Source organism: Osmerus eperlanus, chromosome 14 (genome assembly GCF_963692335.1).
Source record: "Osmerus eperlanus chromosome 14, fOsmEpe2.1, whole genome shotgun sequence".
NCBI classification, from domain to species: domain Eukaryota; kingdom Metazoa; phylum Chordata; class Actinopteri; order Osmeriformes; family Osmeridae; genus Osmerus; species Osmerus eperlanus.
This window is the reverse complement of record NC_085031.1, coordinates 11,070,153-11,097,371: the sequence shown is the minus strand read 5'-3', so window position 1 is coordinate 11,097,371 and position 27,219 is coordinate 11,070,153. Positions and strand designations below refer to the sequence as shown.

At 41.3% G+C, this 27,219-nt stretch overlaps 5 protein-coding genes across 7 annotated transcripts; 3 read left to right on the top strand and 2 right to left on the bottom strand.

The window, feature by feature from the left end:
• Positions 1-59: 59 nt before the first annotated feature.
• On the bottom strand, positions 60-3,408 carry LOC134033749 (solute carrier family 22 member 7-like). The gene is made up of 10 exons (XM_062478027.1): positions 2,988-3,408; positions 2,643-2,746; positions 2,329-2,483; positions 1,827-1,995; positions 1,560-1,683; positions 1,302-1,411; positions 934-1,148; positions 748-856; positions 437-643; positions 60-292 (listed from the first exon to the last, which is right to left on the bottom strand). The coding sequence occupies exons 1-10, from the start codon at positions 3,360-3,362 to the stop codon at positions 211-213; spliced, it is 1,650 nt and encodes a 549-aa protein (XP_062334011.1). The 5' UTR covers positions 3,363-3,408; the 3' UTR covers positions 60-210.
• A 1,347-nt stretch (positions 3,409-4,755) lies between these two features.
• LOC134034251 (solute carrier family 22 member 7-like) lies at positions 4,756-8,618 on the bottom strand. Of its 2 annotated transcripts, none has more exons than XM_062478653.1 (10): positions 8,202-8,618; positions 7,939-8,042; positions 7,050-7,204; positions 6,623-6,791; positions 6,395-6,518; positions 6,176-6,285; positions 5,870-6,084; positions 5,672-5,780; positions 5,343-5,549; positions 4,756-5,146 (listed from the first exon to the last, which is right to left on the bottom strand). In XM_062478653.1, exons 1-10 carry the CDS (start codon positions 8,580-8,582, stop codon positions 5,038-5,040), a joined length of 1,683 nt encoding a protein of 560 aa, XP_062334637.1. In that variant the 5' UTR covers positions 8,583-8,618; the 3' UTR covers positions 4,756-5,037. The 2 variants fall into 2 exon arrangements, with proteins under 2 accessions (XP_062334637.1, XP_062334638.1); XM_062478654.1 differs by having other exon boundaries at positions 5,097-5,221; positions 5,309-5,549.
• Positions 8,619-12,629: 4,011 nt separating this feature from the next.
• synpo2b (synaptopodin 2b) lies at positions 12,630-18,500 on the top strand. Its single transcript, XM_062478191.1, has 2 exons — positions 12,630-13,341; positions 14,436-18,500. Exons 1-2 carry the CDS (start codon positions 12,630-12,632, stop codon positions 16,895-16,897), a joined length of 3,174 nt encoding a protein of 1,057 aa, XP_062334175.1. The 3' UTR covers positions 16,898-18,500.
• A 340-nt stretch (positions 18,501-18,840) lies between these two features.
• Positions 18,841-21,503, top strand: LOC134033469 (uncharacterized). The gene is made up of 2 exons (XM_062477646.1): positions 18,841-18,966; positions 19,605-21,503. The coding sequence occupies exon 2, from the start codon at positions 19,653-19,655 to the stop codon at positions 20,157-20,159; it is 507 nt and encodes a 168-aa protein (XP_062333630.1). The 5' UTR covers positions 18,841-18,966; positions 19,605-19,652; the 3' UTR covers positions 20,160-21,503.
• A 157-nt stretch (positions 21,504-21,660) lies between these two features.
• On the top strand, positions 21,661-27,082 carry myoz2b (myozenin 2b). Of its 2 annotated transcripts, XM_062477644.1 has the most exons (6): positions 21,661-21,808; positions 23,112-23,233; positions 23,727-23,893; positions 24,346-24,445; positions 25,547-25,730; positions 26,087-27,082. In XM_062477644.1, the coding sequence occupies exons 2-6, from the start codon at positions 23,146-23,148 to the stop codon at positions 26,310-26,312; spliced, it is 765 nt and encodes a 254-aa protein (XP_062333628.1). In that variant the 5' UTR covers positions 21,661-21,808; positions 23,112-23,145; the 3' UTR covers positions 26,313-27,082. The 2 variants fall into 2 exon arrangements, with proteins under 2 accessions (XP_062333628.1, XP_062333629.1); XM_062477645.1 differs by lacking the exon at positions 23,112-23,233 and having other exon boundaries at positions 21,665-21,808.
• Positions 27,083-27,219: the final 137 nt, after the last annotated feature.

Here is a 27,219-nt window from a genome sequence, read left to right as displayed (position 1 = left end):
ATCTGTTAACTACAATGATTTCTGGACCAATATGTGTAATAGAAATTGATGAATAACAAGATTTATTTCATTTTCATAAAGTGAAAGCATTCAGATTAGTGATAAAATGGTAGTTTCTTAATTTGTTTTGTTTCCTTTTTTTTTGCATCCAGCGCACGTTGGTTCATGAAAGTAGTCTTCAGTAGTCAAAATATACTTTTCTGTGACTTGTCAGAAAATGTTTTCTGTCTCGTTGCTGCTCTTGGATCTGAAGAGGGTTTGTGCCATATCCACATCTGACGATTTAGCCAACCTAAAAAGAAACAAATGCATTTAGAAGTATATTTGATGTAAGTATATTTAGAACGTAATTACCTTAATATCTAGCGTATGAACATTTTATCGATGAATAGCTTTAAAAAATAATTTTGCTGCTTTCTGATGGTGACTTATGTACCCAGATTCCTCAATATCTTCAATGGTCTCTGGCAGACATCTGTCCCTGGTTTCGGGGAGCATGCTTCCTACTGCTCCTCCCAGGATGGCCAGCAAACACAGGACGACCTGGGGTAGATCCCTCCACACCTCCTCCAACATTAAGATCAGCGGAGCCACTGACACCCCCAGCCGGGCCAAGAACGAGTTGTAGCCCATGCCGCTCTGTCTAAAAGAAATGGTGAGTTTTGTTGAATGTTTTTGTCAAAGAATTTTGTTGACACAGCTGGGTTTGACAGATTTTTTGTATGTGTGTCACAGGGGGTTGTTTACCTCACCACAGTAGGGTATAACTCAGAGCTGTACAACACAACGGTCACGAACGAACCTGCTGAGAACCCTTTCCCAATAACCGCCACAGTTGTCCTGACAATCGGCATATCTGAGAGGCAGTGAAGGAAAGGGAATGACCAAGGTGAATTGTAGGCAATGAACACAATGTAGCTCTTATAAACAAACCTCTGGGAATGAAAATGTTGGTGGCGAGACAGAGCCCAACCAGCAGCAGCGCGCCGACTTCAGTGTTTCGTCTGCCTATCCTATCCAGTAGGTAGTACACTGCGAGTTTGGCAGGTAGCTCAATTAGACCATACAGAAACTGGGTCAGGTAGATGTTGACCCCAAACCCTGTAATGTTGAAGCTGATGCCGTAGTATGCAGACGCCACACCGAACCTTAAAGGAGGAGAAACTTAATATTCTGCCACAGACCACAAAATATTACTTATGACTAAGCATCCAAGGCCTTTTGTACATTGAAAGTGTAACTTTGATAACATTTCTACCTTTCAGGGGTAAAAAACTACCAAACCGATATGAAGCACTCACCACACTATGCCGGTACACAGAGCCAGTCTCCTCATTTTGGGGGTCCTCACCAGATCAAGGTAGGAATATGTTCTGTCTTTTCTCTGAGTCACGACAATATTGGAAAGGGCCTAGGGAAAAATTTAGTCCATACCCAAACAGTGACGCAATACTTTTATTTTGCCTTCAATGCTTGGTATTACATACTGTATGGGTGAAAATGGGTGAGGTTAAAAATCTACTATACATGCTCATCTTCGACACTCTGGCTTAGCATACCTCTGGTTTCAGGGTAGACTCAAAGCCCCCCCTGCAATTCATCTTGGCACACTGGCACAAATAAAACTGAGCTTCTGCTAATTTCCCATGGGCTATGAGCCACCTGGCAGACTCAGGAACCCACCTATTGGAGGAAGCAAGATCATGGGCCTGATTAAGTTAGCAAAACATTCTGTTGATAACACCTTCAACTGTACAGTAAACGGCAAAAACAATTCAAACATTCACTACAAACTATTTATTGTATAAGAAAGCCCTAGGTCTGACCTCCAGGTGAGGATGGCCAGGGCAAGAGGTAAGGTGACCCAGATGGTCAGCCATCTCCAGTCAGTCACACAGTAGGCAATAAGCGGCAGCATAGTGTTCCCAAATGACCATGACAAGCTGTCAATAACGCCCACTAGCCTTCTGTGCTTAATATCCACCCACTCCACACCTGCGGACATAACAGATGTCCTTAGTGGCACACCAGTGTATGAGTAAATATTAAAACACTTGTTTGGTTAAACTGGGAATGTGTATCTTAATTTTCTTTAGAAATGGCTTGAATATTGCTCATATATCCACCAATGTATAGATCTAATGCTATCTGGTTCTATAATGTTAGAAACCTATTCTCTTTGGCCATGTCAGGTTTGTCAAATGCTGAAAATGCTGTCGGCAATACCAACTTCATGTAGATTAAATGCATCACCTATTTAGTGTAAAATGACAAACGGATATAAGGAATACAAAAACTACATTGTAATAGGTAAGCAAACACACTCACTGAGGACTGTGGAAACTATGACGATGCCTGTGATGCCGAACCCCGTGAGGAACCTGAGCATCGCAAACATTCCGTAGGAGGTGGAAAAAGCGCTGGCCACACCAAACACCATCGCAGACACATAGGACACCAAAAGCATAATCCTCCGGCCAAACCTACAGAATAAAGACCAAATCTGTAGCGCTGAAAGTTTAAGCACGTCATACAGTATATTATTTGAGAATAGTCATTTAATTTATTACTTGACTTCAAGTAAATGTGTTGCATGGTTTCTTTACATGTTGGTGACCTGAAGTTGATGTTACAGTTATTACCTGTCACTTAGACTTCCAAATGTCATTGCCCCAAACATCACGCCCAGAAAGAATATTGTGACTGTTGCCTTATTTCTCCCTTTTTTATCACACACCAAGTCCCACTTGCAAAATAGAAATGTACATTTAAGATGGTACAGAGAATGTTTTGTAGAAGCAAAACATGAAGATACACAAAATCATTTCTCAAAGATCTATCACTATTTTACACATAACTTATATTTTACAATCATATGGAATGATACATACACACACAATGGAGGTTGGTCATAAATAAAAGTGTCAGTACACACTCATCAACAATACTACATACATTTTAAATATATAATCAGTTCAAATCTTTACCTCTGTGGCCAGCGTGGAGGTGAAGGTGCTGTGGTCATATACCCATCCATTCTGACACGGAATTCTGTCTGTATTAGTCATGTTGGAGGTGTTGAATAACAGTTGATACTGTGGCTCTGGAAACATCTCACAGGAGCTTGGACCCCCATCCTCCTGCTGTGGGATACTGACTACCAGTCTCTGTTCCTGGGTTAGATTTCCAAAGACATCATCCAGGCCACTGAGGGCACAGTGGTGAGAAGGCACTGCCGTAATAAAATTGTTTAACATAAAGTGACAGGGTAGTGTGAAGCGACCAATGAAACTGATTATAATAAGGATTATCTGGAACTTTCCAAACCCATTAATATCTAAAAGTAAGTCTTCAAACTTCATTTTCGTTTGTCAGCCTAAAATGCTCTGCTATCTCTACTCTGTCTCCGTCTCTTCTCTTGTTCTTTGAATCAACAAAATACAGATGATCTTGATTCCCTTGCGCGTAGATGTTGACATAAGTTTGTTGACGTAGCTCAATCGTTGACTTCACTTAACCAAAATAACAACACAGGTGTGTGAAGCAATGCTTAGATTCATTTAAATTGGTGATGTATTCAATAGGAATAAATATATATATATGAATATCAGGATTTTCTGAATTCCTCAAATGTATGCACCATTTTGCAAAAATACAGACAAATTCTGACAAATCTTATTCACATGGATTTGACATTATATAAATAGAAATTATACATTTAGCTCAACCCCCCACACCATTGTTGGGGAAAGGGGAGTGGGAGAAGGTATATTTAGATCATGTGGAGAGACAAATAACAGTTACTGTAATAGTAAGGGCGAGGTCCCCACTGGACTAAAAAGAATAAAAAAGTAAAAAATACAATATATATTTACATACAGTATAATTTTACATAAGAAAAGTCTGTCCTGCCCCACTGTTTTCATCTTGCAACACACAGTAACTCACCTCAACACCCATGCGACACACAATTACACACTTCATCAACTGCTACACACACAGTAACACACAAGTTTACATTCGTCAAAGAATAGCCCATAAAAATAAAATTGGAAATTTTAGGTTAGGTTAAACCTAAAAATTAGGTTAACTTTTCTTTGCTTTATTACAGTCAAATCAGAAATAAATGCAATGGCAACTCATACAGAAGAAAAATGCTAGTAAAAACATGGTTATAATAATTTATTTACTAAATTAAAGGAAGGGTAGGTACATTTTGCAAACCTAGCAATTTTGGCTTGAGTTTGAAAGGATTCAAACCAAAATATCCCACCTACTTCCTTCAAAACCAATCCCCCGACACACATGAATGTGCGCTGCCTTACTGCTGCTGGGGAGGTAGGCAGGTAGACAGACAAGCCGTCCAATCATTAAGTTTGGTCCAAACTAATGATAGGTCATGTTTATTACAGTCCTGCTATATGCCCACAGATATCGGATTTATTTAATTTAACTTTATTTTAATGTGACACAGCAACAACATCATACATGAACTTTGTAGTTCATATATGAACTACAAAGTTGGTTGTTCTTGCAGTCTGCAAAAATTATGTAAGTCACATGTAAGTGCAAAAAAAATATTATGAGCTTGCTTATGCTTAACACAAGCATATTTTGCTGCCAGTGCAGATGTAAGTGCAAAAAAATTATTATGAGCTTGCTTATGCTTAACAATGTATTGTTAACTTAGAGGGTCATCACTAGCATCAAATGTCCAAAAGTCCAACTCAATTTAAAATCTAAAAACAAGAGGTAGATAAACAGTTTTTGCATTGCATAGACATAAATTTAATTGTGTTTACTCTGCTTGCTTTATTGCAGTCAAATCAGAAATGAAAAACAATGGCTGCTCAGACACTCATACAGAAGACAACAATCCAAATGAATATATTGTTATAACCAATCATTTGGAAATTAAGTTCCATATAAACTTCACAGTGTTCATGCACATTGTTAATTCATCGTTCTTAAGAGACAGCTGTTTGACATTGATTTCCTATAGGCCTACAATGTTTCGTGTCATGTAGCACGGTCCTGTTACAATGCCTCACGTAGATTCATCTTCTCTTCATCATTTTCATCGCTGAAGTTTTCTTTATTTAAATGTTGTCCCTCAGTTTGGTTTCGACCTAGTTTGGATTCGGCCCTGTAATGTGAATCATTTGATTTCGTTCAGTAGTTCAAAGATGAGCTAAGTATCCTACACGGTTAATTTTATCTGGTTGGGACTCTAGCTTGTTAATGACTTCTTGGCCTTTCTGAACATGGCTGTCAATTATTCTTGACAATGTCATACTCTTCACACAAGAACTAACACTGATTCAATCACATTTTTACTGTACCTCGGTTTCTCAATATCCTCTATGAACTCTGGAAGACAAATGTTAAGAGTCTCAGGCAGGAGGGATGCCACCAAACCAGAACCAATGGCCACCATACAATAGATCACCGCCGGCAGACGCTGCCACACATCCTCCAATAGAAAGATGAGGGGTGCGATGGACACTCCCAGACGTGCAACAAACGCAGTGTAACCCAAACCGTTCTGCCTGAGCAACCAAATGAGAAAGTGTAGAGACTGAATCACTCTCAGTGAACAAATGACATACAAAGATAATCATTACATTGAGGGGAGGAATGTAATGATTGTACTGGTTTGTTGGTGACTCACCGTACAACAGTTGGGAAGAGTTCAATGGTGTAAAGATAAATGATTGTAAAAGATCCTTCTGATAGGCCTTTTCCAATTATGGACACAATGGCACTAAACTCCCTCATGTCTAAAGAAGTAAAAACATGATGGCAACAACCGTGAGGCATCATTAAGTAATTTGGTCCTAAGGATACTTGTGAACAAAACCTTTGATACCTTTTGGGATCCACATGCTGATAAGTAGACAGAGTCCTGTCAGAAGAAGGGTCCACACTTGTCCAGGTTTTCTGCCAATTTTTTTCAAAAAGTAAAACACCCCAATCTTGCCTGGCATCTCTATGAATGCGTAAAGGAACTGCGTGAGGTAGATGTTCAGCCCAAACCCAGTGATGTTGAGACTTATTCCATAATATGTAAAAGCAACTCCAAACCTAGGGCGGACAATAAGTGAAAAACTTACAAGAGGCGCATCATCTTTCCTTGCCCTGAGGCTTTTAAAATATCACTTCAAGGCCGACTTACCACACAATGCCTGTACAAATAGTAAGTTTCCTGATGTTTGGAGTTCTCACCAGGTCGATCAAAGTGTACTTCTTATGACTCCTTTCGGCTGTCACTGACTTTACAAGCATCTGTGTGGCACCCAGGTTAAAGAACAGTTTTAACAATAGTTGTGTTCAAATATTGCTTCTAGATATCTAACTGTACTTTTGATTTACACTTGTGTAAAATTCACTTTACCTCTGGTGTGATGTCAGCCATTGGCATGGATCTTTTGTTAATATGGGCACATTGTCTAAGTAATCCATGAGCCTTTTCTGCTTGTCCACTGGCTACCAACCATCTGGCAGACTCTGGAAGCCACCTGTAATGACAGGAATACTTGATCTAAAAATGATTTCTAAATACAGTATGTAATGTACCCCAAAAATATAAAATGTGTTGTTGAACACATTTGCAATTGTGTACCTCCAGGCAAAAACAGACAATAGGAGAGGAGAAGTCGCTGCTAATATCAGCCTCCGCCAGTCTCTCACAAAGTATGCAATTCCCACTAGCAGCCAGTTTCCAAGCGTCCAATCTAAGCTCACAATGACACCAGCAAATGTCCTGTGATGGATGTCAAACCATTCGACATCTGTAGGTAAAAGCGCATTTGTGGACAAGATTAATGTGATAATGCAATAACTTGTTAATGTGTACATATACTAACTAAATAAAATAGTATTCTTCTGCAAAGGAGAATATCAAAATCTTTGTATGCTATGTGTGCATAGTTTTTAGCCAAAGTTCATGACACAGGCACAATTTAATCATTAATTTACTTGATTAAACTACTAGTATTATAGTAATATGTTCTCAATTAAATGCAAAATTGAATAAAATGTTATCATACTTAGTACAAAGGAGATTATGCTAATTCCAGCAAGAGCGAATCCAGTGAAGAATCTCATGATAACAAACATTAAGTAGGAGGTAGAGAATGCACTCATAGTGGCAAATGCCATAGATGACAGGTAAGACACCATAAGCATGGTTCGCCGTCCAAATCTTACAGGGAAAGAATATTTGATACCAATTAGTACAAAGCAGTGGCAATCCTGATTATGTGTGCACAGTTGTAAGTAATAAGTGTCTTGTGGAATTTTAGACACAGCACACTATTTTAATTGATATGCGAGTTAAGTGCTTTAGCAAAAACGATTTGGTCAAATCCAGGAAAAGCCTGCTATCAGGTTCTAGGTGTGTCACTCAAAGTAACAATGATTTCAACAAGCTTTTTTATACCTTCTTGTAGTGATCTTTCAACAAAGGACTTTGGTATTCTTACACATTTTCATCTAAAACTGTTAAATGCCCAAAAGTCACCGCATTCAAATGGCTTCCTTGGTGTTATCAGATAATCTCAGCTGGTCAGTCATTTGTAGACAGTATCAAAGTACAAAATGGGGATGATATCAATCTGTCCTCAGAACAACATTTCAGACATATAGAAATTATACAAATTAGATATACACCAATATATAAAACAGGCTTCACTTTCTCAAAGTATTATTTAAAATTACAGCAGAACCTAGTTATCATCAGTAATACAAATCTAAATACTATTTTCTCTCTCCACTTCCTCTCTGTCCACAATCAATGGTCAACAAAAAAAAAAGTTCTGTCAACATGTTTGACTGGATATCTGACCTGTTTTGTGTATACAGTTTCAGAATACTTGGACAAAAGTGAACTCAACCATTAGCTTGATCTTTTTTTATTATGTTCTGTGAAGTCCATACCTGTCACTGAGGAACCCAAACAGAGGGGCTCCGCACATGACTCCAATGAAGTAAAGAGTGGCTGTTGCTTTGTTCATCGCTTTACCGTTGCACACTAGGTCCCACTTCAAAAAAATTTGACATTAAACATTTAATGACAGATCAAGGATCCTTGCATCTACAGTGCCACTGAAACAATGTTTAACTGGGTTGTCAAGTTTTCTATCCAAATCATTGAATCACATTTTATAATGCATATAGCTTATGCAAAGAAACATGCTTACCTCTGTTGCCACAGTGGATGTGAAAGTGCTATGATCATATACCCATCCATTCTGACACTGAACTGTGGCTGCATTAGTCATGCTGGAGGAGTTGGACAACAGTTGATACTGGGGTTCTGGAAACATCTCACAGGAGTTTGGAACCCCATCCTCCTGCTGTGGGATACTGACTACCAGTCTCTGTTCCTGGGTTAGATTTCCAAAGATGCTCCCATTATCCAGACCGCTGAGGTTACAGTGATGGGAAGGCATAGCTGCAATAAAGTTGTTTAGCAAGAAGTGACACGGCAGAGATAGTCGCGATATGCTTTGAATCAGGATTATCATGATTTGATACTTCCCACATCCATTGATTTCCGAAAGAACGTTGTCAAATTTCATTTTTAAATGGTGGTTGGCACCGCAAGACCAACACAGAATACAGTCAGTTTATCCAAGTAGCTTTTGACGTTGACAAATAGAAGATGAGTGCATAAGATAAGAACCTTTTCTCAAGAAAGCTCTGCTTTTGGCTCACCTCTCCCATGTGGCCTCCTACCCCTCCCCTTGGGTCACTCCCCCTCACCCCTCCCCTGGGTCACTCCCCCTCACCCCTCCCCTGGGTCACTCCCCCTCACCCCTCCCCTGGGTCACTCCCCCTCACCCCTCTCCTTGGGTCACTCCCCCTCACCCCTCCCCTGGGTCACTCCCCCTCACCCCTCTCCTTGGGTCACTCCCCCTCTCCTTGGGTCTCTCCCCCTCACCCCTCTCCTTGGGTCACTCCCCCTCACCCCTCCCCTGGGTCACTCCCCCTCACCCCTCTCCTTGGGTCACTCCCCCTCTCCTTGGGTCACTCCCCCTCACCCCTCTCCTTGGGTCACTCCCCCTCTCCTTGGGTCTCTCCCCCTCACCCCTCTCCTTGGGTCACTCCCCCTCTCCTTGGGTCTCTCCCCCTCACCCCTCTCCTTGGGTCACTCCCCCTCACCCCTCTCCTTGGGTCACTCCCCCTCACCCCTATCCTTGGGTCACTCCCCCTCACCCCTCCCCTGGGTCACTCCCCCTCACCCCTCTCCTTGGGTCACTCCCCCTCTCCTTGGGTCACTCCCCCTCACCCCTCTCCTTGGGTCACTCCCCCTCTCCTTGGGTCTCTCCCCCTCACCCCTCTCCTTGGGTCACTCCCCCTCACCCCTATCCTTGGGTCACTCCCCCTCACCCCTATCCTTGGGTCACTCCCCCTCACCCCTCCCCTGGGTCACTCCCCCTCACCCCTCTCCTTGGGTCACTCCCCCTCTCCTTGGGTCACTCCCCCTCACCCCTCTCCTTGGGTCACTCCCCCTCACCCCTCCTCTTGGGTCTCTCCCCCTCACCCCTCTCCTTGGGTCACTCCCCCTCACCCCTCCTCTTGGGTCTCTCCCCCTCACCCCTCTCCTCTCTCTAGTTTCTTTATATAACTATTTTCTACACGGTAGTCTGAAAAGTATCTAGAACTTGCGACAAAATCACTAAACTGGCAACATTGGGTACAGACGCATAACTATGAGTACAGTTGTTCTTCTGTGATATAGATTGAACTTTGAAGTCAGACTAACAACCATTTACCAACAGTCCAAAGATCCTACTGTATGGTGAACAATTTGGAGGGACATACATGCCTCTGTTATCAATCCATGCAGAAGTACCTTTTCACAAAATCATTGAATCTCACAGAAAAGGTGTAATGAATACAAATGGTTATACATTTGTCTTAGTCTCATTATAACCACTAGTGCACAGTGCCTGTGATGGAGTCAGTGATTAAGAGGTCAGTGAAACACACAAATACATATTACTTGAACTATAGATAGGGCCCGTGTCAAAGTTGGTGGCACACACACAGATTTCTCAAATTATAGATAGGGTTTAGCATTATTCTGTCGTCATATGCCCGTTTGTGGATCGCTATATCCATGCCTCAAAAAAACAACCAAGGAGGCTAAAGTGGTAGGAAATAGTCCCCATGTCCATGATGCAGCTGGTGATTATAATGTTGTAGCACATTTGCAATGTGCAGGCAGTTAAGTAAATATTTATTTAATATACTTTCATTATTTTATTGTTGAAATGCTTATCCAAACAACGTCAATCGTGGCACGGCACTTCGTTGGATTATAAAAAAGACACCTGCAAAACAAGAACTTTGCAGAGTGCCCGGGGATCGTGGGAAACTAAACCCATTCTAATTTGTACACATACACACACACACAGCTTCCTGGCATTATTAGAGAGATGCAGTTTCTTGCTGAGTCTTAATCCTTAGATCATGGATTCTAACCTTTCTAAAAAGTAATCCTTTTAAGGGCAATGCTGTCAAAGCCTTGTGTGGGGGACTTGCTTCATATAACAAGAGCAGCTTAGGTTAATTAAAGGTGTTCTGATTTGTTGGAGCAGACTGTGCCATTTTCATTCAGGCATTCGAATTTTGTCAAAGCAGATGGACAAAGACTATTGGGAGAAGACAAACTATGTCCTGACCTGGAATAGAAGTGTTTAATTTCAGACCAAGTTTTAACTAGGATTATATCAAATTGAATATTTTAATAGTCATATTAATTGTCTCTTGATAAATGAATGACATCTTAATAAAGGTAAGTTAAAACATGTTTTATACTACCATATACTATTCAGAAGAGGATTGATGAACGCTTCTCTTGTTCCTTAATACAACCAATCTGAATCTTACCAAGTTTTTAGTGCCCAATTTGAAGAAGAGGGCTTGTTTTTATCTCTTGTAGACAGTCTTTTTTGTAAATTGATAGACATTGTTATAATAACTCCCCTGTATAAAGCATGTTTATCATATTGTTTTACAGTTCATTCATAATTAATAAAACATTGTTCAAACATTATCAAAACGTTCTACACCTATATGTTTGCATTGCAACAAAATGTGTTGGTAGTAATGTTTCTTTTTCCTCTTTCTCTTATTAAAGTATGTAACAATTTGATAAAATATCATATGCTTCTGTCATATGCAAGTCAAATGTGTAAGTCTATACTTGCTCAGCTTTCTACCTGTGTTTGAAGTTGGCTTTAATATGTGTTTTTGACATAAATATTGCCTGTTTTTTTTTATTGTATGACATGGTCTAATTAGCTTGGAAAACTATGGAAATACCTAATCCCTCACAGACTAGCACAGAGAAGGGTCATGCCTGTCTAACAGTCATGGATGCTGGGCCCTCATTGAGGCTACAATTGGATGCAAGTCAAAATACAGACTTAAATTACCTTACTAGGTAACAAAAAAGTTCATTGAGGTTAGGCTTGATTGCCTATGATGGAAAATGTATTAAAAACATGGGGAACTAGTCATCATGTTTTTTTCTAACAAATGTGCATGTTGTGTTTTGGTGAAACACACACTTATAAGGACAAGCCAATGGCTTGAAGCCATGTTAAGAACTGTAAATCTGTCCCATAATTCTGTGAATGAAATAAATGTTGGGCGAGTGTTACATGGACCAGCAGAGGGGGCTGTACTTGATTAAATAAAACATTTTGTATTCAGCCAGTCCTTTTGCTCCCATAACCATACCAGTAGCTAAAGCATTTTGGCTCTTGATAGAAATAAAAGAAAAGGCATTTTATAGCATGCAAAATAATCAAACTTCTACACTGTTACCCAGCCATACATGTTTTGTGTATGAGATGGGTGCTAATTAAGGCCATTGACTCTAATTTCAAGCTACATATGTGTACTTTCTGATCTAACAATTGTTTTACCCTGAATGAACTTTGCTTGTCAGGGGGGAAAGTTCACTAATATATATTGTATATATTATATATGTACTTAATTTGCAATGTTATTCGACTGCCTGTAACATTACAAACATGTACTAGCTCTACACTCACACTTTGAAACCTTTCATTGCTGACATTGAATTAAACTCCTCGAATCAAGTTCTTAAATGGAAATGTCATCACTATGGATGTATTCATCGCTGTGATGAACTGTACAGGACAGGAAAATTGTATATATAATAGTGCGGAAAAAGACGCCCTGTTGTTTTGCTTGTCCTCTTGGATCAGAGTGTTGTATCCAGGGTGATATTGCATACCATTCCATTTACAGTGGTGGCACTGCTGATGAAACTGGCCAGGCAATTCACTGTGCTTCCTATTGGGGATAAGGAATGTATTATATCAATTCCACAGTAACTCTTTAGAAAACTAAACAAGCTAAAACTGTAGCTGCTTGGGTCCTGATCTTGTTCACGTTCACATCAGCCTAAATTGGGGGCCTCTTGTTTTGAACAATGTTTGTTCAAAGCCTATTGAAAACAGCCATGGATGTGTAATTGCCAAAAGTGACATAATTATTCCTTCCAACATGCTTTAAATGTGTTCCTCTTGGTTTAAAGGTAGCCTCTGTGACACCAAGGATCCTGTGACAATAACATACTATCAGAGATGGAACCTGAGATAGAGGTTCAGGATAACAATGGCTTAGACACTTTGTCAGGGTCTACCCGCTCCCTGGAACTCTACTTCTCCAAGTCCCAAGATGGCTCCTACTGTGATGAAACAAGAAGTGATGAAGACAGTTCTTTTAACCCGGAACGCCTACATGAAGAAATAGACAACTCAGAATCCCCTCAACCACTTAACTGGGAGGATATGCATATAGAGAAATGTTCAACTAAATACAACAAGAGTCCAAGTGAAAATCATGAGAATTACACTTTTCCCCAGGATACATGTTGTATTAAACCTGGGGCCGACTACCATCCCACAACCAGCACATCTTTACCATCTCTACCGTCCTCAAAATCCCCCACCTTGGACCCGGACTTAGGCCGACTTTCTCTGAGGCAGTCACCCGATTCCTTCACCTCCTCCTTGGGATTCCAGGTTGAGACGAACCAGACCCTGACCCGCACAACGACCACGGTGCTGACCCCGACCCCGTCTCCACCTCTAGGCCCCAAAGGGAAGCCGAGCTCTGGGACTGGGGCCAGGGGGAATGGGAGTGTTGAATCTCCAGATGAAGGAGGGAGCAGAGAAGAAACACCTCCTGCTCCTGTCTCCTCTGGAATGCCAGGCCAGGCTGCTGAGCAGGCAGAGGAGTGGGAGTCTGACAGGGATCTGTGCAGAGCCAGCAAGCACAGGGCGAGGCGCACACGTAAGTAGCTGCTCCTCTCCACCCTCATTCATTTAACTGGGGTCCCACTGCTGTACAGAACAGTTGTAAATGTGGATGTCATCTTGTATTATTGTGTATTTAGATTTTTAGTATTTTTTATTTTACTTCAACTGAAGTAAGTTACATAGCAACTATTAAATTATGTTAATTTACTAAATTTCATATTTAAATACTAAATAATGGTTATCTGTTCTTACATATTACTACTTACTATAGTAGTTCTGTAATTATGTCAATAATGTAAATCCATGTATTTGTGTCTTGGGTTATGGGTTGATGGTTATTTTTGAGCAACGCATTTTTTTGGAAGTGGACATACAGGGTGACTCCCCCTGCAGGGTTTGGTAGTCGGTGTGGATAAGAATAAAACATTACCATGCACATGATGAGGCTGGCAGAAATGCATTTGACAGACAGCACCATGTGTTCCCTTGGCCTGTCACCTGATCCCTTTTTCAACCCTAAGCCTTGACTGCAATGGAAAGTTAGCTCCTCACTTTTCTTGCCTCATGGACCCCCCTATGTTAGCTGTAAGTAAGACTACCGGTACTTTTATTGCTACTTGCAATGTTGTGCTCCTAAAAATAAAAGACATCCAGTTGCGGAGAGAGTGGAGGGCAGTGTGCTGGTCTGGACTGTGTTGAAAAGCTCAAGCTTAGATGGAGGTCCTGTGGTGTGCCTGCCACAAATGGATGCGTGACAGTTCAGTTTGAAATAATAGCCAGAGATCTAGTGACAACTCTTCAGATGCTACTGTATGTACTGGGTACAGAAAGGGCTTCTCAATTAAGATTCTCATTAACACTTGTCATAACTTGTTACAGCACACCATGACAATGCAACCAGTGGTATTAGGAAAATGTTTAAATGTTTGCAACTAAACTAATTTAGTCTTGCCATTGCAAAAACAGTAATGTAACATATTTTGTTATTTATTGGTATAGTAACAGAAAATGCAGTGTGAGTTTGATATGTGTCCGTAGCTTAACTATTCACTTTAGGTTGTTCTCTTTCTCCATTTCCTTTGCTCAACATATTCCTCTCGCTCACTCATTCTCCTTTCTCTCTTCCAGGACTCAGCCACAACGAGAGTCAAACAGAGAAGTGGGTGAAGGAAGCCAAGTCTAAATGTAAACGCATCTCTCGTCTTCTTACTAATGCACCGAACCCCCGAAATAAAGGTGCACTGCTGTTTAAGAAACGGCGACAGAGGGTGAAAAAGTACACGTTTGTAAGCTACGGTACTGGACAGGAAGAGATAGAAAGTGAAGACGGCAAATCTGTTGGGTTGAACTTTTTGTCCCCTTGTGATTCTGAGCTAGAGGACGACTACTCGCTTTATTCCCAAGATCTGGGGGTTCCGGTTTTGAATTTGAATCTAAACAGAGACAACTTTTTTCGGTTAGACAGAGCGCCTGACAAGATGGAGCACCTGCCAGAAACTAAAGGCAAGGGCGTGATGATGTTCGCTCAACGCCGTCAAAGGATTGAGGACCTTACGTTGGAGCACGAGGAGATGAGATGCAGGGGAATACCTGTGGAAGGGGTCATGGAGCCCGAACCAGCAGAGGTGCAGAATACTCATGATATGAGTGAATTACCTGTTCAGTCGGCAGAGCAGCATGCTAACCATGCCTTCATGGAGGCTCACACCATGAAGCACATGCACTATGAAGAAAGCAATCAACTGGATATGCATGCAAGACAAGTTATGAACAGTATGGAAGAAGTACTGCCTAAGCCCCTTGTGCCAAATAGAACAGCCAAGCCCTTCTCATGTTTTAACATCAGAGCACCTGCACCCTTTCCACCTCCTAGCTCTGTCCCCATCCCAGTTGCAAGGAGGCCTGAGCTTAAGTTTAAGGTCCCAGTTCCTGTTAATACAAATCCACAGGTGTGGTCCCCGACTGGGGATATCATAGCCTCCAGGGATGAGCGCATATCTGTGCCTGCATTCAAGACAGGCATCCTTCCAGAATCTAAAAGAAGAGGCTCAAATAAGCAGCATTCAATGTCAAATCAAGCCTCCTCCAACACTTATCTCCAAAACAAAGGGGAGCGAAGATCTTACATTGAGTCAGGCCAAGAGGAAGACTATCTTAGTCTCGGAGCAGAGGCCTGCAACTTCATGCAACCAAGAGCTATGAAGCTTAAGAATCCCCCACCCGTTGCCCCAAAGCCCACCATCAACCCATCTTGTCCTCCATGGTCAAAAGATGGTCCTCCACGTGATGCCTTTCACCCTCCCAGAAGTCCAATTCCTATATCCTCCCATGTTCCTGCTGCCTCTCCAAAACAACCGTCCTACCAACAGCAAAACAACCCTACAGTTTTGCGTCAACCATTACTAGACCCACAGCAACTGGCCAACCCCTGGGCACGATCTAACACTCAGGGACAGCTACAGCCGCCAATGAACGCTTGGGCACCTGCCAACTCTCCTCTTCAGCCTCAGCCAAGTTTGAATAGCTGGAGTCATCAGCCACCTCGATCCCCAGTGAGTATTAATGCTCCAACTTCTGCTGTGCCACACGCACCTCCAGCCTCATGGAACAAGCCGGCTGTTAATTCAGTAGCTTCTTGCCCAGCCAAACCGGTCAACTCCAACATCCACTCTTCCAAGGCACCACTCACTTCATCTAGGAGACCTTCAGATAGAGGGTCTAGCACGGCTGTGGATGCCCCACCAATGATGGGAAGAGGTGCCGAGCTTTTTGCTAAGAGGCAGTCTCGGATGGAGAAGTTTGTGGTGGATGCTGATACAGTTCAAGCCAACCTGGCCAGGTCCCCTTCCCCCATCTCTTCCCTCCCCAACACATGGAGATATTCTCCCAACGTCAGAGCCCCACCTCCTGTCTCGTTCAACCCCCTCCTTGCTCCTTTTTACCCCCCGGCTGCTGCCAAGCAACCCCCTTCCACCAGCCCTAAAATCAAGTCTAAGGCAAAAGCAAAATCCAAACCACCACCCCCAAAGCACCTGGACACCTTAGATGTTATGAAACATCAGCCCTACCAGCTGGACTCCTCACTCTTTAGATATGAAGCTAACACTGAGGCCAGAAGCCCTAGCCAGGCATCCCCCATCCCACCCTCTGATGCTAGCCCCGCACCTACCCCAAGTCCTATCCCTGCCCCTTCTCCTCGTCATGCCCACAACTCGCACTCAGCCAATCAACAAAGGAAGCCTGTAGCTTCTTCTAAGCCCATTGCATCGGTAAGTGTCTCATATCCTTTCGACCGTCAACCTGCAAGTTCATCTGAGCCACCCCTAGCAAATAAGCAACTGAATAAAAAACCCACTGCCTCACCTGCTACGCATGACCTTTCAAAAAAACTGGTTTCAGGCACCCATTGCCCTCTACCCACAAGCATCTCAGATTTTTCTTCTTTTAGTGTAAGCAAACCTATAGCGCCCTTGTCCTCTGGACCCCTTTTCACTAAAAGTGCCCTTCCAATGGCTCCTCGGCCAAGGTTCTCTGCTAAGAAGCCGGCAGGATCAAGTAAACAATGGAAGCCTGTTGTACTCCAATATTAGTTGCAATCCATGGCTGCGCTTCGATAGCAGGTTTTCATGGTGGCATGTCTCTCTACATGACCTTTAAGTTTAAGTGTAAAAAAGAGAGAATATCAACCTGAGATCATCATGATCCAAGTTAGTATCAAAGTTAGTATCAAGTTAGCTCATGAAGAATCGGAGTGTCCTGTCCTTCTACATACTTTACACTTTGTAAATGTTTAAATGATAACATTGCAAGGTTGGATGGAAAAACACGGCTTATACGAATATCTGATTTTGTTAAAATACTCAAGCAACTGCCAACCTGGGTTCCTGAGCAGAATCCTAGACCCCAGTTGAGACAAATTAACAACCCTAGGTGTCCCAGAAATGCTTCACATATGGCTTCCAGCCACTGGCTGCCACACCTACCAACACTCCCTCCCCCCTATCCCATCAACCTCCCATGCTGGCCCAGCAACCCAAGATAAAGTTTCATGATTTAATGGCTTGCGTCAATTACTATAATGAATAATGAATAAGTTGCTCATTGTTTTCCCGCAAATCTAATAGCCAATGTCTTATGGCAACAGCATGTTGCTCGTCTATTATTAATATTCATATGATGTAGGAAGTTTAGGACTTAGCAAGGTTGTCAAAAGTAATTATTCACACTACAGGTAAGGTAATTTATGATTAACTAGACTCTAAGTGCAGTACTTAATTAGCTAAATATGTATTGTTATATCCGATGTTAATAGCCTTCATGTTCATGTTACATGTTTGTCTAACAACCAAGCACTGCAGAGTTATATTTTTGGAGGCAACAAGTGCTGAAAAAATAGAAACTGGCAGCTATAATTAAGAGTATTCTCAGGAAAAGATAAGATGAAAATGTGCTATTTGTTCACAGTTCATCTTAAGTTTCTATGTTAATGCTTGAATATAAATATAAAACAAACTATTTATTGTTCTGGCAGGTAAGATAAGGTCTTAAATACCTGTTTAAGGCTTTTCTGTGCTTTTTTCCTCACTTTGTCAGCTTCTTGTTTTCTTCCTGTCTGTATAACTGTCACAAATGTGCTTAAATATTTGGGATTTACTCTTTAAAAAGTTGCAGACCGATCGAGCTACATACGCAGTATATACAAAGGAAAAGGAGCTTTATGTTCGAACTGAGTATGCCTGAAGAAGAACATATCGTCCTTTTCACAAAGCCCTCCTAATTTCACCTCCAGTCTCATTCCAAACTATATTTGATGGTGCAATAGAGCTCAAGCACATGCTAATTGTTCCTTTTTTTGTTAAACCCACACTACTTCAATTGTCAGTTTTTTGTCTGTTTTCTTGTCTTTGACATGTCCCATTACCAGTCATGGCTATTCACAAAGCTGACCCAATATGTAGCATTTATTTTAATTAAATGTTAATGAAACTGTCATGAATAGCAATACATAAAAATAATTATCATAATAACTGATGCATTTGACAAGAATCTAATATTGAACCTTTTTCAAAGCAATGTCTGCCTTTTCTCCTTTTCTTTGTTCTTTCCTTTCTTTTTCCTTTCTGTTATGTACCCTTCTGAATATTGCACTTCTTGTAATATGCACCACTATGCTATTAAATCTTCTGTACCTTTTTTGTTAATGTCCTCTGTTCTTCCACACCTGCATCCAAGCTCTTGCACCCTGTTCCACAACTAGTTGAAAGCTCAACATAATTAAACTCATATTACTGTCTTTATATTACACTCCTTAAATGGTAAATATTTCACAATATAGTGGCTGTATAAGGGAAACTGTATTGGAGTTTGGATGGCCTTCAAACCGTTTGGATGGCCTTCAAACCGTTTGAAGGCCAAAGCTTTTGATCTTGAAATTGGACCTAGCGCTCCACAGTTTCTGAAATGGTGCTGATTGCTGATCTATTGGACTGGATCCGGGCTAAACATATCATCGGGAGTGGAACGGAGTGCAAAGTGTTTTGGCATCTTTCTGAAAGTAGCCTCTCCGTTATTACCTACAGCCGACCTAATAGTCCAGGAGTTTTAGTGTACTCCACTGTAATATCATCATCTTCCATTGCTGAAAGGCCTTGAAAGTGAGGTAAGTGCTGAAAAAACTCCCCCAGTTGCTCCTAGAAATGGTGAGTGGTTATTTACAGGCGAACGAGCTCATGAAGTGGCCTGGTATGTCTGGAACATGAGTCGGAACCAAAATGTGCATGGCTGTTGCATCATCAGATTTGCAGGCGATTCAGCACCAGCAACTATCTCTATGCTTTCATCTCTGGGCTTCAAAGTAGCGTGGAGTGTAGCTATAACAGGCATTATTTTTTGAAGTCTTCAATCATGCAAAAAAGGTTACTTGTCTGTAGGGTTAACCTCAACAAGTAGACTGGACATATATTTGTTTAAGAAATGAATTTGAATCCCACTAAAATATATTTTTTAAAGCTTTAGTCAATGATCACAATGTACAATGAACTAATAACTACTGATTTGTTCCTGATGTGTAAAGGAGTCTAGGGCTTGTGTGAGACTCCAAGCAGTGCTGACAAGATGCCAGATGGTGGCAGCAAAGTCCAGTTATATTGTTAGATGTTAAACAGGAAACCACATCCTTGTGAACACAAAACATATTCTGATCTACTGAAATGAACCTCAACACAACGGTATATATTTAACAACCCATCATCTGTATGCCATTACGTTTATGTAATACCAATCATTCTTTACTTTCAGCAACTGGGGAGAAGCTACTCCCTGAGTCTGCCCAGGCGTCTGCCCTCCATGCCCTCTTATAAGCCCATGTTTCCTTCCATCACCCCTGGATACCAGCCATCTCTGAGTCTGATGGAGAGGCAGACATCCATGCCGGATAGGAGCTACAAGCCCCCTACTCCCTGGCAGGCCGCGGCCAGGAGCCCCCTGGGCCTGGTGGACGAGGCCTTCAACTACCAGAACCTCCCACAGTCTATCGCCTCCAACGTTGCGTTTGCCGCCCACCGTAGATCTCTCCCCGAGCCTCCGGCTGAGTGGAAGCGCAAGGTGTCGCTGGACACCCATGGAGCAGGTCCTCATGAGGGGTATTATCCTACAAGTCCACATTTTCACCCCCTGTCCATGAGCCAGACCAGGTCTTCACTGGAGAAACCTGTCATCTACGGGCCTCCCTTTAGGCCCGCCCAGCCTCTGAAGCCACGGAGTAGGGCTAGCTTCGAATACACTGGTGTCAGCATGGGCCACCGCAGTCCAACTAGCCACGCTCCTTTGGTTACTACTGCAATGAGAAGGTAACTGCACAGCGATAGAACCATGCAAACCCCAAAACTCAGGTATTAAACCTGCATATTACAGTTCATCATACCATCCTTTACACTCACAAAAACATTTTACACATACACTTTATACATGTGTTCATGTTTTCATTTGAATGAAGCAGATTTATATTTTTGGGATTGAGTAACATTTTAAATAGATTTGAACACAAGAAAGCCTTTTTTTCTTGGAATTGCGATAATGTTGAGTACAAAGCATGTAGCAGGACAAGTAAGCAGATGGTCTATGTAAGTGATTAGGTTAGAAGGTTAGAAGAGGAGATAATGATTTTCATGGGTTTATGCTTCATGAGGAGACAAAAACAAACAGTCCATTGGCAAACGTCTAATCAAACTACAGCACAGGCTTCCAAAAGGTTGGTTCAGTAAGCCAGCTGCAAAACAAATGAGGGTTTTTACATTTGTCTGAATTTGATTAAAATGAAATACTGTTTCAAATGTTAAATGTAATGTAAAAGATGTGTAATATATAAAAAAGGTATATGGTAGTTTTTCACTGACACTAATAGGTCAACAGTTTGCTGTGAAATTGAAGATCTGTCAAAACTGAATGATGTTTTATTCACATGATCCGCATAGTTTGCAAATATGTGCACTAATTTCAAGAGCAAATGTGTGAACACTGAAGTATGTGTGAATTATTCCACTTCATGTTAACCTGAACAAGATACGTTGAACAGTTTTATTCTGTATTTACATTTATAAAATGTTAACAGTATAATTTTCCTTGACAAAAATACGTCACTGCTATTTTCTATTATTTCATTAAGACAGTGTGGGATTGAAAAACTGAATGAAATACCATACGATGACCTTGATCCATTGTTAGACAATATCAAGAGATTGCTGTGCTATTTGGTAGTAGACTATAGAGCCATTGTGTGACCTGCCATCCCAACACATGCAGGGATGTGCAACATAACCACATCAGTTGTTATAAATGTCATAGCTGTACATAGAAACTGAGGGGTAAAGTGTGGTGTTCCAGCTGTTGTGGAGGCTCTTTGTGGCAAGGACTTTGTTTCAATCCACACACCAGCAGGGGCAAGCAAGTCATACCTAATTTTGACTTTTTAAAAGTTGACCGAACACGTGTCTGGAAGGGAGCACTCCCTTGATGAGGTTTGGTTGGCACCATGCACCTCCTCTCTCTCTCTCTCTCTCTCTCTCTCTCTCTCTCTCTCTCTCTCTCTCTCTCTCTCTCTCTCTCTCTCTCTCTCTCTCTCTCTCTCTCTCTCTCTCTCTCTCTCTCTCTCTCTCTCTCTCTCTCTCTCTCTCTCTCTCTCTCTCTCTCTCTCTCTCTCTCTCTCTATCTCTCTATCTCTCTCTTTCTCTCTCTCTATGTCTTTCTTTCTTTCTCTCTCTCTGATAGCCACCACATGTCCTGTGGCGTTTGTGAGTGCTTTTGAGTGTTTGACAGGCTAAATTTAGCCAATTGATGTAAGCTGCATACCACTGACAACAGACAGAGGCCAGCCTAGAGTTTGGCTTCAGTGGCCAGGAGTGTGAAGATCAGGGCAGATCCAACTACCTAGGGTGACCCCTGAGCTCCTTGCAGTGCCCTCAAGGATACAGGTTACACACACGACAGGCAGGACACCAACACAGGTATGGACTCGTCCAAACAAGGTGTGCGTTTGTGATTGTTAATTAGTTTTGTTGTAACCATTCACCCACTGCACAACACTAGCAGTGCTTGTGTATTATAAACCCTTTGTTAATCACTTGTACAAATTTTCTTTTAACAAGGCTAACTTTTCCAAAACCTTTAAAAACACTGAAAACTTACCATGGTTGCCTAAAACTGACGTTAGAATAACATCTTGCTTCATATTCTTTTAAAAGACACAGGACAATATATTTGCAGTTTTTATCTCCTATTTAGAGATGTGATCATGGATATGAATGAATTGACTATATCTGGTGTACTAAATGGTAAATAAAGTTAAATGATACACACTGGCTGTTCACTATGGCTGAGTATTTTGAATGCGAATGAAGGACACTAACAGTTACATTAGCATTTATTGCCTGAGGCATGAAAAAGTTCCAATGTAAGGAACATATCAACAGTCATCTGGAGTCATAACAATTTTGTACTAAGAGAACAGTCAAAATAATGTGACCAATCTCTACAAAATTATGTATTTTAGTACATACCTAACAGCTATTTAAAACTGTACATTTTTATATATCTTATATGTAGATTGAAAGGTTTTTAATCCAAATGTATGCATAGTACATCTGACTAGGCTGCTATATTTGAAAGCACAAGATCTGTCTGGAATGCCATTGTGCAGAAGGGAACATGTGCATTATTAGAACAAACATTTCTTTTGGCAAGATCACAGTAGGGTCTCCAATTGCACAAACTACCCTGGGACACAATGTTCACCCCTGACCCTGCCACGGGTGATTCATAACGCATGTGAAACCTTATTGTTCACAACTTACATGCATTACAAGGTTATTTTAAGGTAAGTTTGGACTCTAATCATTTAGATATGTGACAAATATTGGACATTGGGTTGAGGTGGTTTGGATACGAAAATATCCAATTCCCGCTATTCCAATTCCAACTTCCACTCATAAATTGTCATTAATATTCGATTGTGAAACAGCCTAACAAACTGACAGTATTAGTGACAAGATAATAGTATTAAGCATTACATTTATGAGTAATTATAATACCTGGATTGTTCTGTATGTTCTAGATGGCCATTAGTTTAATTGCTATAAAAATAAGATATAAAATAATTGTTATAATCTGCAATATACAGTTAAAACGGAATTGACTTTATAGTCGTTTTAGTATTCATAACCATCTTATTCATAACCATCTCATAGTATGGTCACCCATACTATGAGAACATTCTCAGGAGTACCTCCTATGTCCTTTATGTGTTTCCAGTACCCCGGGGTAAACACCTTTCCTCAAATCCGCAATGTCTCAATACTGTACTATGCCGACCCGTGAGAGGAAGATGCACGCGGCCGCTATTTGTCGAGAGGTCCAGGGGGGCGATGCCAATGGTACGACCTGGGCTCAGACTCCACAGAACTGAGACTTCTGGAGAGAGGGCATGTTGATATGAGTAAAAATATATATATATGTCAGGGCCATTTTTCGTCACTTGCCATAAATACACTAATGGGATGTTGGACTACCTATGGCAGCCTAATCCTTTTGTCGTTGGCCTTTTTGAACTGGCTATTTCTGGGTGGGTGTGGAGTGGAGGAGAGGGGTGAGGAGATGGGTGAGAGACAACTGGGGTTGCTGTTTGTGGACTGTGAAGGCAGGAGACAGCTGGGGTACATTCCGTCTGTACTTATTGGTAAAGCATCAGGTTCAGCATACAATGATTCATAAATACAATGACTAGATTATGGATTGAAACTCCAACTCTGGACTGGATTTAGAATGTGAACAAAACATTCAAAGCCACCAAACCCATCATACAACATGTGTTGAGTGCTTTTTATACTTTTCCACAGTTACATTTTTATACCTGTGGTCTTTTTTCAGGTGACACCATGGACCTTGGAAAAAAGCTGAGTACTCCCAAAGACATCATGCTTGAGGAGCTTTCTCTCCTCTCCAACAGAGGCTCAAGACTTTTCAAAATGCGCCAGCGGCGGTCGGAGAAATACACATTTGAAAGTATCCAGAATGAGACAAACATGCAGCTGAATGTGAGTGAGACCTTCAGTATTAAACATGAGTTTAAGTTTCGGGCAGTTCTAGACTGTATTATGTTAATATTATTAGATGCCCCAGACCGTCAAAACGACATGGACTTGCTTTCTTCCAAAAGTGTCCACATACATGGGAGATAGGGACAGGCATGTGCCTGATGGCCTTTTCCTCTTCAACTCTTGCCAGAGTGCCAGAAAGACAGCCCAAGTACTTTGTTTGAGAGTTGCTCCCCAACTTATCAGTGCCTGTGGAGGTGTGTGTGCGTGTGTGTGTGTGTGTTTTTGAGAGACAGAAATGAGGGAGAGGGAGAGAGACAGAGAAAGAGAGTCCATTAAGGTCTAGATCGTTTTCAATCATACATTTTACCGTTTGATGTATTATTTCTAGGCATCTGCCATACAGACTGTCAACTTTTGACTTATCAAGTCAATCAAGTTTTTTTTTCTAGAATGATTTGGAAAATACTGAAATCACAGAGGATGGAGGCAAAACTCCTCCTAACACTCCAGCTCTGGGAAACCCTCCAAATCCAGAAAACATTGCACCAGGTAAAGTACCACAACCACCCAACAGCAACCACAAATGACTGCACTATCTGTATGTCGCTTTGGATAAAAGCATAAGCTAAACAAACTAATGTAAATGTAGGTCAGCACATAAACAGTAGACTACCCAACAGCATAGACATGTTTAGTTAATTTAGAAGCATACTGTACAAAACATTTCCTCCAATGACTTCTTTATGGGCCCTCCTTTTACAGCACCAATCGGTAGAAAGCAGTCAGACGTTTCTTTCAGGACATTGCACTTATAACTCAAGACTTTATTTAACCAACGCACAACACAACTCTGTCATTCATCTTTGAAAACCTTCCTTAGTTACAAACACACTGCGTCAAAGTCACCCTCACTGCAAGTCAGTATATATAAACAGGTTATTACGTAATGGGATCCTGATCATGATACTGTATAACAGGTGTCATGCAGTCTTCTTGACAGCTGATGACAGCAGCTTAATTGTGTATAATGCATGCAAACTGAAAGGGAATTTAGATAAGTATTTCGTATTATTATGTTGCGATGGAAATACATAGTTAAAACAGTGTGTGAATGAACATAGTCCAACTGTGCATGGCCACAGTGCTTGATATGGTGTGCCCTGAGGAGGTCTTGCCCTTTAGTGGGGTACATGATAAGCATTTCCTTTCCCTGTGGTACTGGTACATCCGTTAAACTTGTGGTGGGGGTTCCCAACACAGCTCTTTCTCATAACGTGATATGTCCCAAGTGGATGGGCAGGGCTTTTCACACGTCGATGGATGAACGGACACTTAGAATAGGTGCTATTTTAAGATTTTGAGACAGCCTAGCGCGGTATTGATGGGAAAATATCTCAATCTGTCAGCGGTTTATCTTCTTCATGTTTTTTACAACTATCTTATTTATTATTAGTTTATTAATGGGTATGTGGAGAAATGGCTGATTAATAATAGTAAGCATACCTACTCTTTTCAATAAAATACTTTTCTATTTTAACTTATTTGATTTCAGCTCTCCGATTATGTATCCCAGTAAATCCTTTCATGACAATCAAATCCACACAGTGATCGTGGTTTCACACTACCAACCTCTTGTGCATTTGTTTTAAGGCTACGGGGGCCCTTTGCAGGATGTTCCTGCTGAGAAGTTTAACAGTACTGCCGTGCCCAAGTCCTACCACTCCCCGTGGGAGCAGGCTATCATCAACGACCCAGCCCTCGCTGAAACTCTTAACCTTAAGATGCCCGCCCCTGAGCCCAGGCCGGAGGGTCCTGACTACAAGAGCTTCAATAGGTTTGTTTACTATCTTTTTTTCCCCCCTCATCATTCAATGGCCACAAGTTAAAAGGGGCAAGCCACACAGGATGGCACTGTGGATCCACCCCGCCTAGTAGAAACACTCCTCTTAGTTGAGACCTACTTATCCTGTGTTTTAGGAGCTTGAAGTTATCCTATATCATTAGGCCCAGATGTGGGTATGGTGACTAGATAAAGGCACGAGAGCCTACACACCTTTGGCATATGCCTCCCTTTAGGCCACAGGAAGTGGGGTAGTCATATCTTATATACAACAATTGTACCCTTGACTTGTAAGCACTCTTGTATTTTTGTAACCAAAAAATAAATGCTACTTCCATCGGGGGTTCCAGGGTGGCCACACCTTTCGGCGGTTTCGACAAAGCCCCCAGGGGAATCACCTTCAAGCTCCCTGAGTTGGACCTCAATGCCCCCAAGTACCCTGAGCTCCAGGACCCCGGGATAAAGCGGCCTACCTTCAACAGGACTGCCCTTGGGTGGATCTCTGATGGCAGCCCCATCATCCTTCCCATTGTCCCGCTGGAGCCTATGATAATCCCAGAGTCTGATGACCTGTAGATACATTACAAAATACAAAGTGATCTCAAGGACTATTTTACACTATATATTTATGCTTTGGTCCTTTTGTAGTGGGAATTTCTTTTTTGGCGTCACATATTTATGTTAGGAGAATTTGATTTTTCATTTTACAGTTGTTGTTTGAAGTCTTATGAATAGTTTAGGTTTTATGTGAATGCTAGAATATCCTATATTTATTTATTTTTCAATGGTGTATATCATATATTTGACATCAAAATATATTCATAGTCTGCACAATGACCAGAGCATGAAGTATTATGTTTCAAAAGCTTGTGAGATCCAACCAGTGTGTGACAATAAGTAGCATTAAGGCTAAATCCTGATTCATTATTGACATGTTCAATGTGCCATGTGTACAGACACTTACTGGTGTGTAGGAATTGTTCATCAAAGCAAATTAATGTACATAAAAATCACACCTTAAGTTGTATTTGAAAGTCTGAAAATACATTTAAAAAATACGAAGCAAACTGTGTTCATGCTTTATGGCATAGATTTCAATATGGTGTAGTATTCATTAGTCCTATGTAGCCTAAGCATGAGGCTTGTACAAAAATCAAGATCACCAATGTGTAAATAAAAAAACATCGGTGGATTGTGACGCTAAAAACAACAAAAATCAACTCCATGCAGTAATAAAATCTGCAAACAATTAACTTATTGGTCGTTAGGCTTAATGTGACCGTGATAATTGTCTACATTATGCGTTTAAACCGCGCAGTGCTACAATAAATGTATAATACAAACTGGCTCTTTCTTACACGATTGTTTACTACATACTGTCGTGCGATATTTCTCTAGTAAATGTAGATTTTAAGTGACAGTAGGCAGGGAAGCGTTACTGCACCAGTCATATCAGACACCAGAAATTCTCAACAGACAATTC